Here is a 16,428-nt window from a genome sequence, read left to right as displayed (position 1 = left end):
TGATTAGTTTGTTATGGTTGTGGTTTTGCTGTTTTCTAGTAGAATGAAGTTTGTTTTGTCTGGATTTAGTTTTAGTTTGTGTTCTTTCATCCATGTTGCTATTATTTCGAGTGTTCTGTGTATTGTGTCTGTCATGGAGGGTATTGGTTGGTCAAAAGGAAGGAGGATGGTAATGTCGTCTGCATAGCTGTAAAAGGTTAAGTCTAGTTTATCTAGGTGGAAGCTGAGGGAGGCAATGTATAGGTTGAATAGCATGGGTGACAGAAGTGATCCTTGGGGTACTCTGCATGGGTTGGACCATGGTTCAGATTTTTCATTGTTTGTCAGCATTATATATGTTTGTCAGCATTATATATGTACTGTACTGTATGTACTGTAATATATCAATGTATTGTTTCTAGGATATACGATATGGTGTTACTTATTAACATGGGGCCTCCAAGCTTTTTATATAGCCTAGGGAACATGTGTCAAACACAAGGCCCGCGGGCCAAATCCGGCCCGCCAGGCCTTGCAATGTGGCCCGCACCGCGCTGTCATCACTGCACGCTGCTGCGTTCCATCACAATGACGCGCGGTGACATAGGAGGCTTGTGATCTCGCCGGCCGTACTTGCTATCTATCTCCCCCCATCGACCGCCCCCCCCAAGAACCTCCGACTGCCCCCCCAGCCGACCCGCGACCCCCCTGGCCGACCCCCACGACACCCCCACCCCCCTTCCCCGTACCTTTCTGTAGTTGGCCGGACAGATGGGAGCCAAACCCGCCTGTCCGGCAGGCAGCCAACGACGGAATGAGGCCGGATTGGCCCATCCGTCTCAAAGCTCCGCCTACTGGTGGGGCCTAAGGCGCCTGGGCCAATCAGAATAGACACGGGAGCCTTAGGTCCCACCAGTAGGCGGAGCTTTGAGACGGATGGGCCAATCTGGCCTCATTCCGTCATTGGCTGCCTGCCGGACAGGCGGGGTTGGCTCCAGTCTGTCCGGCCAACTACAGAAAGGTACGGGGAAGGGGGGTGGGGGTGTCGTGGGGGTCGGCCAGGGGGGTCGGAGGTTCTTGGGGGGGGCAGTCGATGGGGGGAGGGGGGTTTGCGTCGAAGGCAGGAGGGCCTGGGATCCCTCCTGCCCGTAATGTAGTGCGGGGTGGGGGTAGGGGGTCGCCGTGGTCAGGAGGGTTTGGGCTCCCTCCTGGCCCGAACAACTAGCGGGGGGGGGTGTGGTGTCGCCAGGGCCAGGAGGACTTGGGGAATCGGCGGGGCAAGAGGGCTTGGGCTCCTTTTTGCCCCGATCGTGTCGGGGAGTCGGGGGGGCAAGAGGGCTTGAGCTCCCTCTTGCCCCGATCGTGTCGGGGGTGCCGCGGTTGGCTGGGGCAAGAGGGCTTGAGCTCCCTCTTGCCCCGATCGTGTTGGGAGTCGGGGAGTCGGCGGTCCTTCGGGGTGGGGGTGCAGGTGCGTGCGAGCGGTCCTGCTTGGGGTGAATCGGACGTCGGGGGGGGGGGGGAACTATGTAAAAAAAAACAGATACAGAGTTTTCAAACTGTCAGTTTGTCAAGAAACACCATTGCAGACAGAGTTCAAGAATTCTCAGGAAATCTATCATCACAGCTGGCCGAACAGGCATGCAGTTATCTCGCTTTTTCACTTGTTATCGATGAAAGCACAGACAACACTGATACAGCGCAGCTGTCCATCTTTATACGTGCTACGAAGACCGACCTCTCTGTCACTGAGGAACTTTTGGATGTAGCTGCCATGCATGGGACGACGACTGGTAGAGATATATTTGAGGCTGTGGAGAAATCTATAAATAATTTTAAATTACCCTGGGAAAAGTTGGTGGGGCTAACTACCGATGGCGCACCTTCAATGTGCGGAGAAAAGAAAGGCTTGGTTGGACTAATGAAGGAAAGAATGCAAAAAAGTCACTGCCACACACCCTTGATTACTTATCATTGCATTATCCACCAAGAGGCTATGTGTGGAAAAGTTCTGGACATGAATGACATAATGACCACATTCATTAAAACTATTAACTTTATAAGGGCACGTGGCCTGAATCATCGCCAGTTCCAGCAGTTTTTACAGGAGGTGGGTGCAGAGCATGGAGACTTGCCATACCACACAGAAGTAAGATGGCTGAGCAAGAGCGCAGTCCTCAAAAGATTTTTTGAGCTCAGAGAACAAATTGCTCTTTTCATGGAAAGTAAAAGAAAGCCCTTGCCTGAACTGTCGGATCCCGCCTGGCTATGTGATTTTGCTATGATGTGTGACATATGCGAGCATCTCGCCCAACTGAATCTGAAGCTGCAGAGACGCAAACAAGTCATCACGAAGATGTCTGACATGATCACAGCATTCCAGCGTAAACTTCAACTATGGAAGTCCCAACTGGAACAGGACAATCTTGCCCACTTTCCCGTTTGTTTGAGTATCTCAACCACTATTTCTGGTACTTTTCCTTGCAGTCGGCTGGCTACCAAAGTTAGCCGTTTACTAAGTGAATTTGAGCGGCGCTTCTCTGACTTTAGAACACAGCACTCAGGCTTTGACATCTTTGCCAATCCTTTTACAGTTGATGTCAACAATGTGCCCCATCACCTTCAGATGGAGATAATCGAGCTTCAGTCTGACAGTGGCCTGAAATCAAGGTTTCAGGATGTTGAAATTGAGGACTTCTACCCTCTACTGCCCCCTGACTCAATGCCAGAGCTCCGACTTCATGCTGCCCGTATTCTATCCATGTTCGGGAGCACCTATCTTTGTGAACAGATGTTTTCAATAATGAATCTGAACAAAAACAAGCACAGATCACGCATTACCGATGACAACCTCCATGCTGTTTTGCGGGTTGCTACAGCCCAAGAAATAAAACCGAACATTGACTCATTGATACGGGGAAAACGGTGTCAGACATCTAGCCAGAAAACAAAACAATGAGCATTTTAGGTACATTCCAATATTACTGTTTTGCTTGATACCAATATTACTGTTTTGCTTGATAACATGTGAGTTGGTTAACAGCACTGTTAAGGAAAAGATTGTTCCACTCATTTTAAATTCACATTTCTGGTTAACATTGTCAGTTTATGACTGTTCAGTAAACCATTCAGCCCGCGATTTAGGCTGGATTTTAGATTTTGGCCCCTTCTCTGATTGAGTTCGACACCCCTGGCCTAGGGCCTCACCAAGTCTAAATCTGGCACTGTCCAATGGTGAGCCAGGGCAAGAGCGATCCTTCTATGGTCCTGCCATGTGCAGACTCACTATTCAAAATGGCTGATGTGAGTTCCCACAGTAACCTCATGTGACTGCTGCGTTTGGTTTATATTTGGGTCAACCTTTTGGGGGGAAAAAGGGTTACTTCGATTTATATTTGGATGGGTTTATATTCAAGTATATATGGTAAAACTTGCAGGTTATTTGTGGATCTGTATTTCCACATACTCAAGTAGACTAACACTGTGGTTCTATAGATTCACTCAAATCTTTGGTTAAAATGAAAAAGCTCAAGGGTGTCTGAACAGTTAGATATAACTAGCACATTATGAGGCTCATTTTCAAAAAACGAAAAATGTCCAAAAAGCAGCCTAAAGGGGCAGATGGATGTTTTTGCCAAACCTTTCCATTTTTGAAAAAAAACAAGATAGATGGTTTTTCTGTTTCGAAAATGGCCATGTTTGCTACTGGGTTTTTGTGTGTCTTTCATAAAACATCCAAACTTGAATTTGGATGTTATATCGGAAATGCCTCTCCACATTAATCTAGAGCAGTGGTTCTCAACCCAGTCCTTGGATAACACCTAGCCGGTCAGGTTTTCAGGATACTCACAATGAATATATGACTATTAACTCCATTGTATGCAAATCTATCTCTTGTGTGTTAATTGTGGATATCCTAAAATTCTAACTGGCTAAGTGTGTCCTGAGGACTGTGCTGAGAGAACCCCTGGGCATTAATTCTGTTTGAGGCATACACAAACTAAGCACCACATCCATTTTTTTCTGTGGGGAGGGTCAGGATAGCAGAAACCTTTGAGTATAATTTTGCAGACCTGGAATTCAAGTGAAAGAGAGACAAGAAAGAGGCTGGGGGACTCTCTAATCCAGTGGGAAGATCTGGGGTATTTTTAATTATCACTTTCAAGGAATGTTGACTATGGGATTGCTTTCACTTGGGTCAAAGCATAAGAAGCACACTCTGGGATGTTTATGTAATCTGCATCACTGTATTTTTCAGCCCAAACCCATTGATGTTCAAGTGATAGCTCACCATATGCAACGCTATGCAGTTTGGTTTGGAGGATCCATGCTTGCTTCAACGGTACAGTTTTAATAATTTCTTTTTCCTATGTCAACTTCTTGCAATTTTAGGTTTTTAAAAATTGAGATTTATTAAACGCAAAGCTTCAATGTTTACAATACATTGAAAGGTAATAAGGTACTCTAAATATTCTCCCTATCTGTCCCAGCAGGCTCAGAATCTAACTGTGGTACTTGAGTCAATGACTTTTCCAGAGTCACAAGGAGCAGGGTAGGGTTACCATATGACTCCAGAAAAAGGAGGATGGTTTGAGACATTGCTTTCAATGGAAGTAAAACCTGGATGTCTCAATCTGTCCTCTCGTGGTGAAGCTTTTAACCACTAGGCCACTCCTCCTTCAGTGGTTTGAACCATTGAGTACCAATAAAATACCCCCAATGCAAACAAATTAACGGGCCCTTTTACTAAAGAGTATTAAGCTCTAGCACCTGCTTAGCTCATGAAAAAAGGCTTACAGCAAGATATGTTAGCATTTTGCGGTAATTTCCCTGATGTTGAGCACTAAACATGGTAACTATTTTAAAAAAAAAATATTTTTATAGAGGCTTTCTTGTGCTATCCGATTAGCGTGTGCTAACCTGATAAGGCAGTGTTATCATGGGAGAACCTAGCATCTCCTAAATTGGAGGTGGTAAGTGCTCCCTCATTAACCCCTCAGGTAGCACAACTAGTATGTGCTGCAGTGACATTCCCATTTTAAAATGCAGTATGTCCAGAGTCTAGTGCTTTTTAGTATAAGGGTTCCTAAAATAGGTGTTTATTAAATAAAGACTAGAAAAATACTACTTCCCCTAGTTTCTTCTCACACCTCCCCTGACTTGTATTCTTCACTCAGTTTTTCTGCCTTTTTCTACACTGACGATTCCTAAGTGACACAAACATACCTTATACAATGGAATCATTGTTTATGTGGTGTGAAAACATCAATAATCACTGATATTTTTCTTACCTCAAATAACCCCCAATTAGCTAACTATGCAGTTTGTAAATACCTAAGCTAAGAAGCCCTAGGGCTCCTTTTGCTAAGCTGCAATAGCGTTTTTTGCGCACATTAAACCCACGCTACGTGGCTAGAACTAATGCCAGCTAAATGCTGCTGTTAGCGTCTAGAGCGTGCGGCAATTCTGGTTGCACTAAGCACGCGCTAAAACCGCTATCACAGCTTAGTAAAAGGAGCCCCTAGTTATAAAGTTTTGTTTATGAAACCTTTTCTAAAATTTTTATTTATTAATTTCAAATTTAACATCACCAATCCTGTGTGATATATAAGAAATATTTAGAAAAATTAAAATTCAGAAGATGTGGCATATTTTCAAAGCATAGCTTTACAAAGTTACTTGGAGGGGCATTTTCAATATGACGTCTAAATCTGATTTTGATTGTTTTGCGAAAAACATCTAAAAACTGAGTAGTGAATAACCATTTTCAAAATAGGAAAACTATCTTTTTGTTTCAAAAATGGCCATTTCTTAGATGTTTTTGTGCTCAATGAATCTGTCTTTTTGAACCATTTTTGAAAGAAAATAAGACACATTTTTGAAAAAAAAAAGAGAAAAATAAAACACACACAAGCCATTGGGATGTAGGAGGGGCCATCATTCTTAGTAGATTGGCCACACCGATATCTCAGCAGAGCAGTGGGGCATTGCCATGTACAGTGAACTTCACATAAAAAGTCTCAGGTACACATCTCACCGTAACCCCCTTATATTGTATGGTGAACCCTCCAAAACCTGCTGTACACAACTGCAAACTATAATACTAGCCCTTATGTCTGAAGGTGTCACTTATATGTAGGTATAGTAGGTTTTGGAGGGCTCATATATTCCACCACAAGAATGGGAAATGGGCCTGAGTCCTCATCTCTGTAGTCCACACTACTGACCACTAGGCTACTCCAGGAACCTGCTTGCTATTCTAATAGGTCTGGCCATAACATCTGAAGCAGTCAAACAGGCTGTTATGTACTGTTTCTTTCACATCTTTGAGGAGTAGGAGGAGATCATTGACCACTGGGGGGGGGGGGGGGGAGTAAGTTGAGGACAAGCCTTAATCACTCCAGTACAGGCAGACAGGCAGACAGGCAGAAGAGCCTCTTGCCTTAGGGTGCAAACAGAACAACAAGAAAAGGCAAGGGGATGTATTTTCAAACATAGAAATAGACGGCAGATAAGGGCCACGGCCCATCAAGTCTGCCCACCCCAATGACCCTCCCTATCTATCTTTGTGGATAGATCCCACATGTCTATCCCATTTGGCCTTAAAATCTGGCACGCTGCTGGCCTCAATAACCTGAAGTGGAAGACTATTCCAGCGATCAACCACCCTTTCAGTGAAGAAGAACTTCCTAGTGTCACCGTGCAGTTTCCCGCCCCTGATTTTCCACGGATGCCCCCTTGTTGCCACGGGACCCTTGAAAAAGAAGATATCTTGTTCCACCTCGATGCGGCCCATGAGATACTTGAATGTCTCGATCATATCTCCCCTCTCTCTATGTTCCTTGAGTGAGTAGAGCTGTAACTTCCCTAGCCGCTCCTAGTATGGGAGATCCTTGAGTCCTGAGACCATCCTGGTGGCCATTTTGAAACAAAAAGGTTCCAACAAGGATCCCAGTTTCAACGTTTAAAATTTGCCTTCTTCGGGGGACACTTTGCTGAAAACAACCGCAGGGTCAAAAAAGTTGGCAACAGGAAGGCCCGTTTGCAGGCAGGCTCTACTATTCTAAATGCTGTGAAAGCGAAAGTGTTCCCTGAAGAAGGCGTCTTCTAAATGCCAAAACTGGGATCCTTGTTGGGACCTTTTTGTTTAAATAAAGACTTTATTATTGGTTGAAAAGACATCCCCCTTGCTTTTTCTTGTTGTTCTCTTTAATCACTCCAGTGGTCATCTTGGTCAGTTTGGGCATCATTTTGGCACTTATTTATTAAAACGGCTCTCAAGTTGTTGCACTGGACATTTTTTTACAATGTTCCATTGTGCAGTAAAGTATCCAAATCATAAGCTTTTCCTAGTCCCACCCAAAACATGCCCCAAACACACCCCCTTGAAATCTAGACACAGTGTAGACAACCAGCATAGAAAAACATCTACAAAATGGGTTTCGCTGTTTTCAAGAAAAAAAAAAAGGTCCATCTGCCACTTATGTAGCTTTTTGCACGTTTTTGTTATGTAAATCAGCTCTATAGTAACCTATGGAACTTTGTAAGTCTATCTAAGTGCTTTGAAAATGAGCCCCTGTATCAATTACAAATTAAGGCAAATGTTTATGAAGTTTAAAATAATTTAATTTTTGATGATTTAAATCTACATGCCAAAATTATTTTGGGACACCTGCTTTTATGTAATTATGAATATTAATGTGAAAAAATCAGAACATGATCGTATTATTCAATTGATATCGATATGCTCATGTTTTTTTTTTTTCTCTCTCTTTGGTTTTGATTTTACTGTTTAGCCGGAATTTTTCCAGGTTTGTCACACTAAGAAGGCATACGAAGAATATGGGCCAAGTATTTGTCGTCATAATCCTGTGTTTGGAATCATGTCATAATTTCACACGTGTAGACAACTTCTTCTGCCTGAAGGAAAGATGGCCATATGGTGCTGCGATAAGGGCACACATGCTTTGGGAAACTTGCGCCCAGTAGTATATAAAGCATGGGACAGCACTGCTGCCTGCGGCTCAGAAGCATTTCAGTAGAAGCCATTTCTGTGCTAAGTGTCTTAAGCCTAGTATATTCCTAAAATGTCACCTTCTAGTTAATGAAGACGTCGTAGATCAAAGAAGTTCATAAATAAGCCAAGCTTGTTTGTAAGAAAAGACAGGACAGTGCAATTGCTGCATTTTATTGCCCTATAAAAGAAGGAAAAAAAAGTATGTTTCATCCTTTTCTGTTGATGAAATGTTCTAAACTTGCACTTTAAATGTATAATTCTGGTCATTTTGTATTTTATGGTATTGATGGCATAACTGACAATCCCGTATGAAGCACAACCAGTAGGTAACGACATAAATGTCGCAATTTCTTTTTTTATGACCTTCTGTTTTCTTGAGAACAAAGATGTTTTGTTTCTGCCATACCAGTTTTGAGTGATATGTTTTAACCTATTATTGTATGATTATAATATATTTATCTTAATTGTTTTCCTGTTTAAATTTTATTGCAGCATTTATATTTTAAATGACATGCAACATTGTAGTACTTTAATAAAAGCAAATCGCACCTAACATTAATTAATTATACTACTGCTACTTATTTCTCAAGTGCTACCAGGCTAGCAAAGTTCTGTACAGATACACATAAGAGATGGTATCTGCTCCACAGAGCATACAATCTAGTCAAAGTGACAAAAAGGTTCTTAAAAAAATTTTTTTTTACTGCACTTTATAACAATCGAACATTGCCAATTTAATACAGGAAAAGATGCATAGTAGCAAACAATACAACTTGACAGGAAAACATTAAGCAAAGATAATTTGCAACCAGGTTAAAGCCCATTAATAAGAGGGAGTGAGATCCAAAAAGAATCAAAGGAGTTTTAACAAAAAAGAAAATTAAAAAGAAAACTATATTGGCTATAATCCACCCAAACTTGATATAGGGCAGGATAATCCATAATATACCAAAATCATTTGTTGTGACCTACATTACTGAATACCTCTAGCAAAAAAGACATTACTAAGAAAATAAGAATAGCCTTACTGGGTCAAACCAATGGTCCATCAAGCCCAATAGCCTGTTTTCACGGTGGCCAATCCAGGTCCCTAGTACCTGGCAAAAACCCAAGGAGTAGCAACATTTCATGCTACCGATCCAGGGCAAGCTGTGGCATCCCCCATGTCTTTCTCAATAACAGACTATGGACTTTTCCTCCAGGAAATTGTCCAAACCTTTCTTAAAACCAGCTACTCTATCCGCTCTTACCACAACTTCTGGCAATGTGTTGTGGTAAGAGTGGATAGCGTAGCTGTCAAAGAATTTGTAAGTAAAGCATCAAATCCTTGACAATGCACATAAAAGGAAAATGAAGAAATGAGTGGGCCCCAGTGTCAGCAGCAACTTCCTTATTGCCAAAAATCTTTTCCTTTGATCTTAATTAATCATACCTAGATCTAGATAAATCTAAATCCTTTCACCCATGATAGTTGTAGAAAAACAGATGCAAAATAGAAATACAAATGACCTAAGGAAAGTAGATCTTCCCACTTCCCCTCTGGTCCAAGTTTATTATGTATTTATATACTGCGTATTGTCACAACCCAGGCTCCTGTAAGGCACGGCAAGCATCTGGGAACGTGACCAAAGCTTTAACCCAGCGTGTCCCTTTCCACTAAGGGATCCTTCAGGTCTTTAAAACAGGCACCTTCTAAAACTTATAAGTATGCAAAGTAAAAAGGAATCTTAGTCAGAGATGGCAAAACAAAAAAACTTTATTTCAACCACTGGTTGAATAAACCAAAATACAGGCAACCGCCCTGTAGTTCAGGATGAACTTATATTGCATGAAATCAAAAGGTTCCAAAAATATATAATCAGGCAGTTGAATCTTGGACAGCACTGCCTTGTGTACAGTCCCCTGCTTCTGGACTTTAATCAGTTAAGAAATATAGTCCTCTTCACCAGAGCAGTAATATTCAGGTAAGTAATGCTTTTATCAAACAATCCAGAACACATAAGAACCACAGCATTATTCAGAGTTCAAAATCAGGCAAACGTCCCTCTAAACGTTGCTGTAGCAATCAGGCACAGCTGTGCAGGACCAACGAGATTTCCTAGCTGAATCACCATACAGGAAATACATTCAAAATGGTTTGTCAGAAAACACATACATTCCTGCTTTACAGAAAGCCTCAAAATGTGGCTTTCCAGGAGAGCTTCTGCACTGGCTTCAAACAGGTAAGAGACAAACTGGCAGCATAAAGAAATTAAATCCCAATCTCAGGCTTACTGTGTCTCCATGGGTGTTGGCAGAGTGTCAGCTCCTAAACAGCTTTCCTACACCTCCATGGCTTCTCCTGTTTGTATTCCAGTATCCCAGATGAGAGGTAACTCGTCTGCCTCAAGCATATGACAGTCTGAGAGAGACTGCCTCTTCTCAGCTTCCCATTCTCCCGTCTGCTTCTCTCCTGTGTGCCCCCTTCCTGCTCTCAGAAGCCTCTTTATATCCTGTGGATAACCACTCCCCCTCTGAGCAGGTGGGGGAAGGGTTTTCCACACACTGGCTTGCTTCCTGCTATTACAGGCAGGTTTCTCCCTAGTCCTAATTTTAACAGGCTGTTCAAACTGAATAAGCTTTCTGACAGTGGCAGGTCTGCATGGAGTGGAACTTTTTCTCTTAATCTTATCCTGCCCTGTCTCTTCTACCTCCATGTCAGAATCAGAGCAGAAGTCAGCTTCATCAGTCCATTGGCAGGTCACCTGATCAGCCCTCCTGCATCTAGGTGCACTGTGAATACTCCTGATCACTGGGGCAAAACCCGGTACAGATTCAGGTTTGTTTTGGCCAAAACCCGAAACGGACCTGGGTTTGTCACAGTATCAACAGAGGTTGTCTAAGTGGTTTTACATTCAGGTATTCAAGCATTTTTCGCTGTCCTGGCAGGCTTGCAATCTACCTAGTGTACCTGGTGCAATGGAGAGACAAGGAGCAGTGCTGGGCTTGAACCCACAACCTCAGGGTGCTGAGGCTGTAGCTCTAACCACTAGGCCACGCCTTTCCCTCTGTCAAGTGAAGGCTGTCTATAGATAAGATCCTTCTCAAGATGCTCTGCCAGCTTCCCATGGGAATATAATAGAATTTAGCCAAAGGTAGATATGCATCTGTAAGAATCTTAAAAAGTCATTCATGTATTTCTTGATATCAGTGGGGAGAAATTTGAACTCTCTAGAAAGTTGACCATAGACATTAACATTTGACAAATATAACACAGTAAATGAAGGCAGATAAAGACCCTATAAGGTCCATCCAGTTTGTCCAACAAGGTGACGAAGGTCCTAGTCACCCATGCTTAATCACTGATTGTCAAGCATAGTTATCAAGATTTTCCAGTTTTCTGTGAGCTATGTTTTATCCTGGATCAATCAAAATCGCCAGTCCATTTTCTCTTTTTGAGATAGTGGACTGGCAATTTTGATTTGTCATTAATGGTTGGCCAGCCCTATTAATCTATTTTTGCCCCTGGTGAAAGTGATTTATCCTAGATCAGGTAGGTCTGAGTTGCTACTACCTGGTTCATAAGATGAAAAAGATTCTCAGGTTCTGTTTTTTACTCTATTATTATTTATTGAACTTGCTATTCTGCCTGTACCAAACAAAGAACCCAAGTGGTGTACAAAACTAAAATCAACTCGAAAAATGACAAGAAAGCCATTAATAGACAGGAAAGGTCACAATCGACATAGAACAAACACTTGAGAGCACTGTCCCTTCTAAGCTGAACTGGAGTCCTCCAACTGCATTGCTGCCCGGAGGGGGGGGGGGGGGGGGGAACGCAGTGCTTCAATATTGAGTGTTCAATCACTAGGGCCAGACAGATTACCTGGCGTCCTGCAGAGTGTGCCTGTCTCTCACTATTGAAAACATGATAATGAAACAGCACCACCCACTGGCAGAACTGTAGATGGAAGACTCAGACTCAGCTTTGAGGAAACAGGGCTCAAGAGATACCCTAACTGTACCTGCCCACTAGTGCTGCCCGATTCAGGGAAAAAATTTTGATTCGATTTGATTCGATTTGATTCAGCATATTGAATCGGTTTTTTGATTCGATTCGATTTTCCTGCCCAATTGGGTGTTTGTTTGTTTTTTCAAACATCCTGGTGGGTTTATTTTACAGCCTCTTCACCCCCCTTTGCCTTCTCCTAACCACACTGGCGCTGTGGTGTAAACAAAATAAACAAACAAGAAAGACTTTTCCTCTCTCTGTTAAATCCTAGTTCACGTTTGCGGTTTAACACCAGCTCTGGCAGGATACACATTTCAAATCTGACATATTGAAACCACAAAAAAGAAAATATAATTAGTTTTTCTACCTTTTGTTGTCTGGTCAGTATTCAAATTTTGTTGGTCTCAGGCTCTGGTTGTCTTCTGATAACTTGCTTGCCAGGGTCTCCTTCTTTCTTCTTTCTCCCTGCTAACCATCCATCTTCCATCTCTGTCCTCCCCTTCCGTTTCTCTTCCCTCCCCAGGAGGTCTGGCATCTTTCCTTTTTTTCGTCTCCCTCCACAGATCCACCTTTTCTTAACTACCCTTTCATCCAGCATCTCCCCTTCCTTCCCCACCACCCCAGGGTCCACCATCTCTCCCTTTCTTTTCCCAACTACCCTCCTATCCAGTATCTCTATACCCCCCTCCACACCATCCCTTGCGTCCTACTTCTCACCCTTTCTGTTCCTTCCCTCCCTAAATCCCATTGTCCATCATCTCTCTCCCTCACTCCCTTTCCTCTATTTTCAGACCCATTTCTTCCTCCCCAAAGTCCAGCATATGCACATCTCTTTGAACCCCCTTCCCTCCCTCCGTGTACTTATATACCAGGGCCCCCCTTCCCTAAAGGCCTGTCCCCCCCCTTGAAGACCTGTCCTCCCCTTTGAAGGCCTGCCTCCCCCCCCTTGAAGGCTTGTCCCCCCTTGAAAGCCTATCCCACCCCTGAAGGCCTGCCTCTCCCCTTTGAAGGCCTATCCCACCCCTGAAGGTCTGTTCATCCCCTTTTGAAGGCCTGCCTGCCTGTCCCACCCCGAAGGACTGTTCACTCCCCCCCCGGCATCTGGCTTCCACCTCCTGGCCTTCCGTTTCCCCCCCTGGCCTCCCCGCACTGTTTACCTCCCAGCCGGAACAGCCTGCAAGCTGATGTCAGAGAAGGGGCGGGACCATGATGGAGGAACCATCTCCGAAGCGGTACTAAGATCGCTAACACTGCAATCTTGCTTGCAGGCTGTTCCGGCTGGGAGGTAAACAGTGCGGGGAGGCCAGGGGGAGCGGAAGGCCGAGGGGGTGGGAGCCGGAAGCCGGGGGGGAAGCCAACAGCAGCACTTCCCGACTGACCCTCCCCCCTCGTCTTCTAAAGCAGGTGCGACAGCTGCCGCTCCTGCTTTAGGGGGCAAGGGGGGAGGGTCAGGTGAATTGGGAAGCCATTTTTTTTTTTTTTTTGGTTTCAGGCACAACTCAAAGCGCCATTTATAGAATTTGGGGGATTCTGCATATATTTGAAGTATAGGTGTGAGAGGGACATCTTGGTGGAATATAAGGAGGAATGGTGGCAAGTCAAATGCGCACAAGATAAAAGCGTGCGGACAAATGTGCAAAGACAAGTAAGCGCAAGACAATTGAGCGCAATGATCATTGTGCGCTACGACAATTGAGCGCTATGACAATTGAGCGCAACAACAATTGCGCACAAGACAAATGAGCGGAAGGACAAATCAGCACAACGACAATCACGTGCACGTTTACGTAAGCGTGAGTCACATGAATGCATTCTCATTACTATGGTTACGTTAGCTCCTTTTTTACATGCTCAGAACAGCCCGCCTTCCTTTCGCTAGCCTCTTTGTGATTAGTTACGTTTTCTCCTTTTATACATGCTCGGAACAGCCCGCCTTCCTTTCCCTAGCCTCTTTGTGATTGGTTACATTTTCTCCTTTTATACCTGCTCGTAACAGCCTGCCTTCCTTTCGCTAGCCTCTTTGTGATTGGTTACATTTTCTCCTTTTATACATGCTTGGAACAGTCCGCCTTCCTTTCGCTGCCTGACTGTGTCCGTTATAGGTCTGGTCTAGAACTTGCTCTATAACAGGTATTTCTCTTGCGCGGATTTCACTCGCCTTTGGTGAGAGCGACACTACTTCCAAATTTCTTCATTTGCAAGGTATGTTTATATTTTCATTTGCTAACTTTTAACGTTGAAAGCTATATAAGATGCGCGCAACAGAATTGCTAGTCATTTGCTAACTTTTTTAAGACTCACTTGTCTGCGCTCAGATATCTTGGCCCAGTTGTCTTGCGCGCTGAATTGTCTTGTGCTCACTTGTCTTTGCGCTCACTTGTCTGCGCCCATTTGTCCGCGCGCTTATGTCTTGGCCCAGTTGTCTTACGCGCTGAATTGTCTTGTGCTCACTTGTCTTTGCGCTCACTTGTCTGCTCCCATTTGTCCGCACACTTATGTCTTGCGTGCATCTGACTACGAACCAGGAGAAATAGTGTCAATAAATAGAAGTGGTGCTTTTAAAATGTCCCTTGCATTTCAGATACAAGAAAATAAATACAAGGTGATGTGTAGGTGGTGTCTAGCACTGGCAATTCTGCTATTACTACTTATCACTTATATATATATATATATATATATATATATATATATATATATATATATATATAATATAATAAAACGCTAGGCCGCGCATGCGCACTCCCATTGCGTGCGTCCATTTTCCGTGAGCTGTAGCGACCCGCAGGTAGGACTGCGCATGCATGGCTTACGGTTCAGTTTTTCGGTCTGCCCTGCTCCCTGCTGCTCCTTGCCGTATTGTATTTTTTAGTTGAAAGACACAGTGGTGGCTCCTCTCACGATCCCCGCCAATGCCGTGTCTTTCAACTAAAAAATACAATACGGCAAGGAGCAGCAGGGAGCAGGCCAGACCGAAAAACTGAACCATCTTTCAACGCCACCGCTACAAGGCTGACAAACCCGGCAGGAGCAGCAGCGTCCCAGGCACACTAAACGCTGCTTCGGGTCTTCTACTGGCCTAATTTCCTCTGCCGCGTCCCTGATGACGTAGTACATACATATATATATATATATGCAGTGCTGTTCTTTTGACATTTATAGACGGTCCCTGCTCGGAAGAGTTTACAATCTAACTTGGACAGGCAGATATGACATAGAGGGGAGGGGATGCAGAACCCATGGTGAGAGGAGTTAGGAGTTGAAAGCACTCTTAAAGAGGTGGGCTTTTAACTGGGCCTTGAGTACTGCCAAAGACGGAGCCCACCTTAGGGATTCGGTCAGCTTGTTTCAAGCATACAGTGCAGCAAAAATTCTGAAACACATACTTTCAAAAAATGTCATAATAAATGCTGGACGTTCTGCAGGGAGAGAGAGCACAGATGGCAGCATTGCTACAAAATCTTTCTGGAAGATGATGCAATTAAAGGATTCACCCTATATTGTCCAAGCAGTATATCAAATTCCAGTTCCTTATCCCTTATCTTCTGCAGGCGAATACAATTCAATATAAAATTGGAAAAAAGACATGACAAAGAGCACCCTCACCAGTAACTATCAACTTGTTCAGATAGAATTCTGCGCGTGATGCTTCTTGATCTATTTGGTCAACAGCCTCCCCGTTTTATCCCCCGAGTCCAAGAATTCTTGCTGAACTTTCATGAGAGTCTGTTGTATCTTCCAAGTCTAGCTCTATGAGCTCTCTCCTCCGAGCGTCAAGGTCTGCCAGCACCTCACTTTGCTGGGAATGCGATTTATGCAATCTCTGTAGCTGACTAATCTCAGTCTGGAGCCTAAGACACAACTCTCGCCAGGATCGAAGTCAAAAACTATTATGATAAATACACGCACCATGCAGATAGGATTTAAAGCTTTCCCAGAGCATGACCGGATTAATGGAAAGGAACACCTTAACATTGCCTTCCAGCATTGCTAGATAACAAGGATCAGTAAGGCGTGAATCAGGCAAACTCCAGTATTTCGCCCCCGACTGTACCAAAAAGAGTGAAATACGTTAACTGCTCTTACCACGTCCTCTGGCAATGTGTTCCAGAGTTTATTCTCTGAATGAAAAAAATATTTCCTCCTATTGGTTTTAAAGTATCTCCCTGTAACTTCATCGAATGTCCTCTAGTTTTTGTAATTTTTGATGGAGTGAAAAATTGATCCACTTGTACCCATTCTACAGCACTCAGGATTTTGTAGACTTTTCCAGGCTAAAGTGCCCTAACCTCTTTAGTCTTTCCTCATACGAAAGGAGTTCTATCCCCTTTATCATCTTGGTCGCTCTTCTTTGAACCTTTTCTATATCTTTTTTGAGATAAGGTGACCAGAAGTGAATGCAATACTCAAGGTGAGGTCACATCATGGACAGGGCAGGATTAATTCG

At 43.7% G+C, this 16,428-nt stretch overlaps 1 protein-coding gene across 10 annotated transcripts in view; it reads left to right on the top strand.

Moving 5' to 3' along the window:
* The window catches only part of ACTR3B (actin related protein 3B), a 107,287-nt gene extending 98,741 nt beyond the window's left edge, over positions 1–8,546 (top strand). For 7 of the 10 annotated variants that reach the window (XM_033931646.1, XM_033931643.1, XM_033931649.1 and 4 more), the window contains 2 exons: positions 4,235–4,318; positions 7,773–8,546. In XM_033931646.1, coding sequence (XP_033787537.1) covers positions 4,235–4,318; positions 7,773–7,868 — 180 coding nt within the window. In that variant the 3' untranslated portion in view covers positions 7,869–8,546. The remainder of the gene's footprint in view (positions 1–4,234; positions 4,319–7,772) is intronic. The other 3 variants (XM_033931644.1, XM_033931651.1, XR_004538183.1) reach the window with 2 other exon arrangements.
* Positions 8,547–16,428: the final 7,882 nt, after the last annotated feature.

The sequence above is a fragment of the Geotrypetes seraphini genome, chromosome 2, assembly GCF_902459505.1.
Source record: "Geotrypetes seraphini chromosome 2, aGeoSer1.1, whole genome shotgun sequence".
NCBI classification, from domain to species: Eukaryota; Metazoa; Chordata; class Amphibia; order Gymnophiona; family Dermophiidae; genus Geotrypetes; species Geotrypetes seraphini.
The sequence above is the reverse complement of the archived record's forward strand: the minus strand, read 5'-3'. Positions and strand labels throughout refer to the sequence as shown.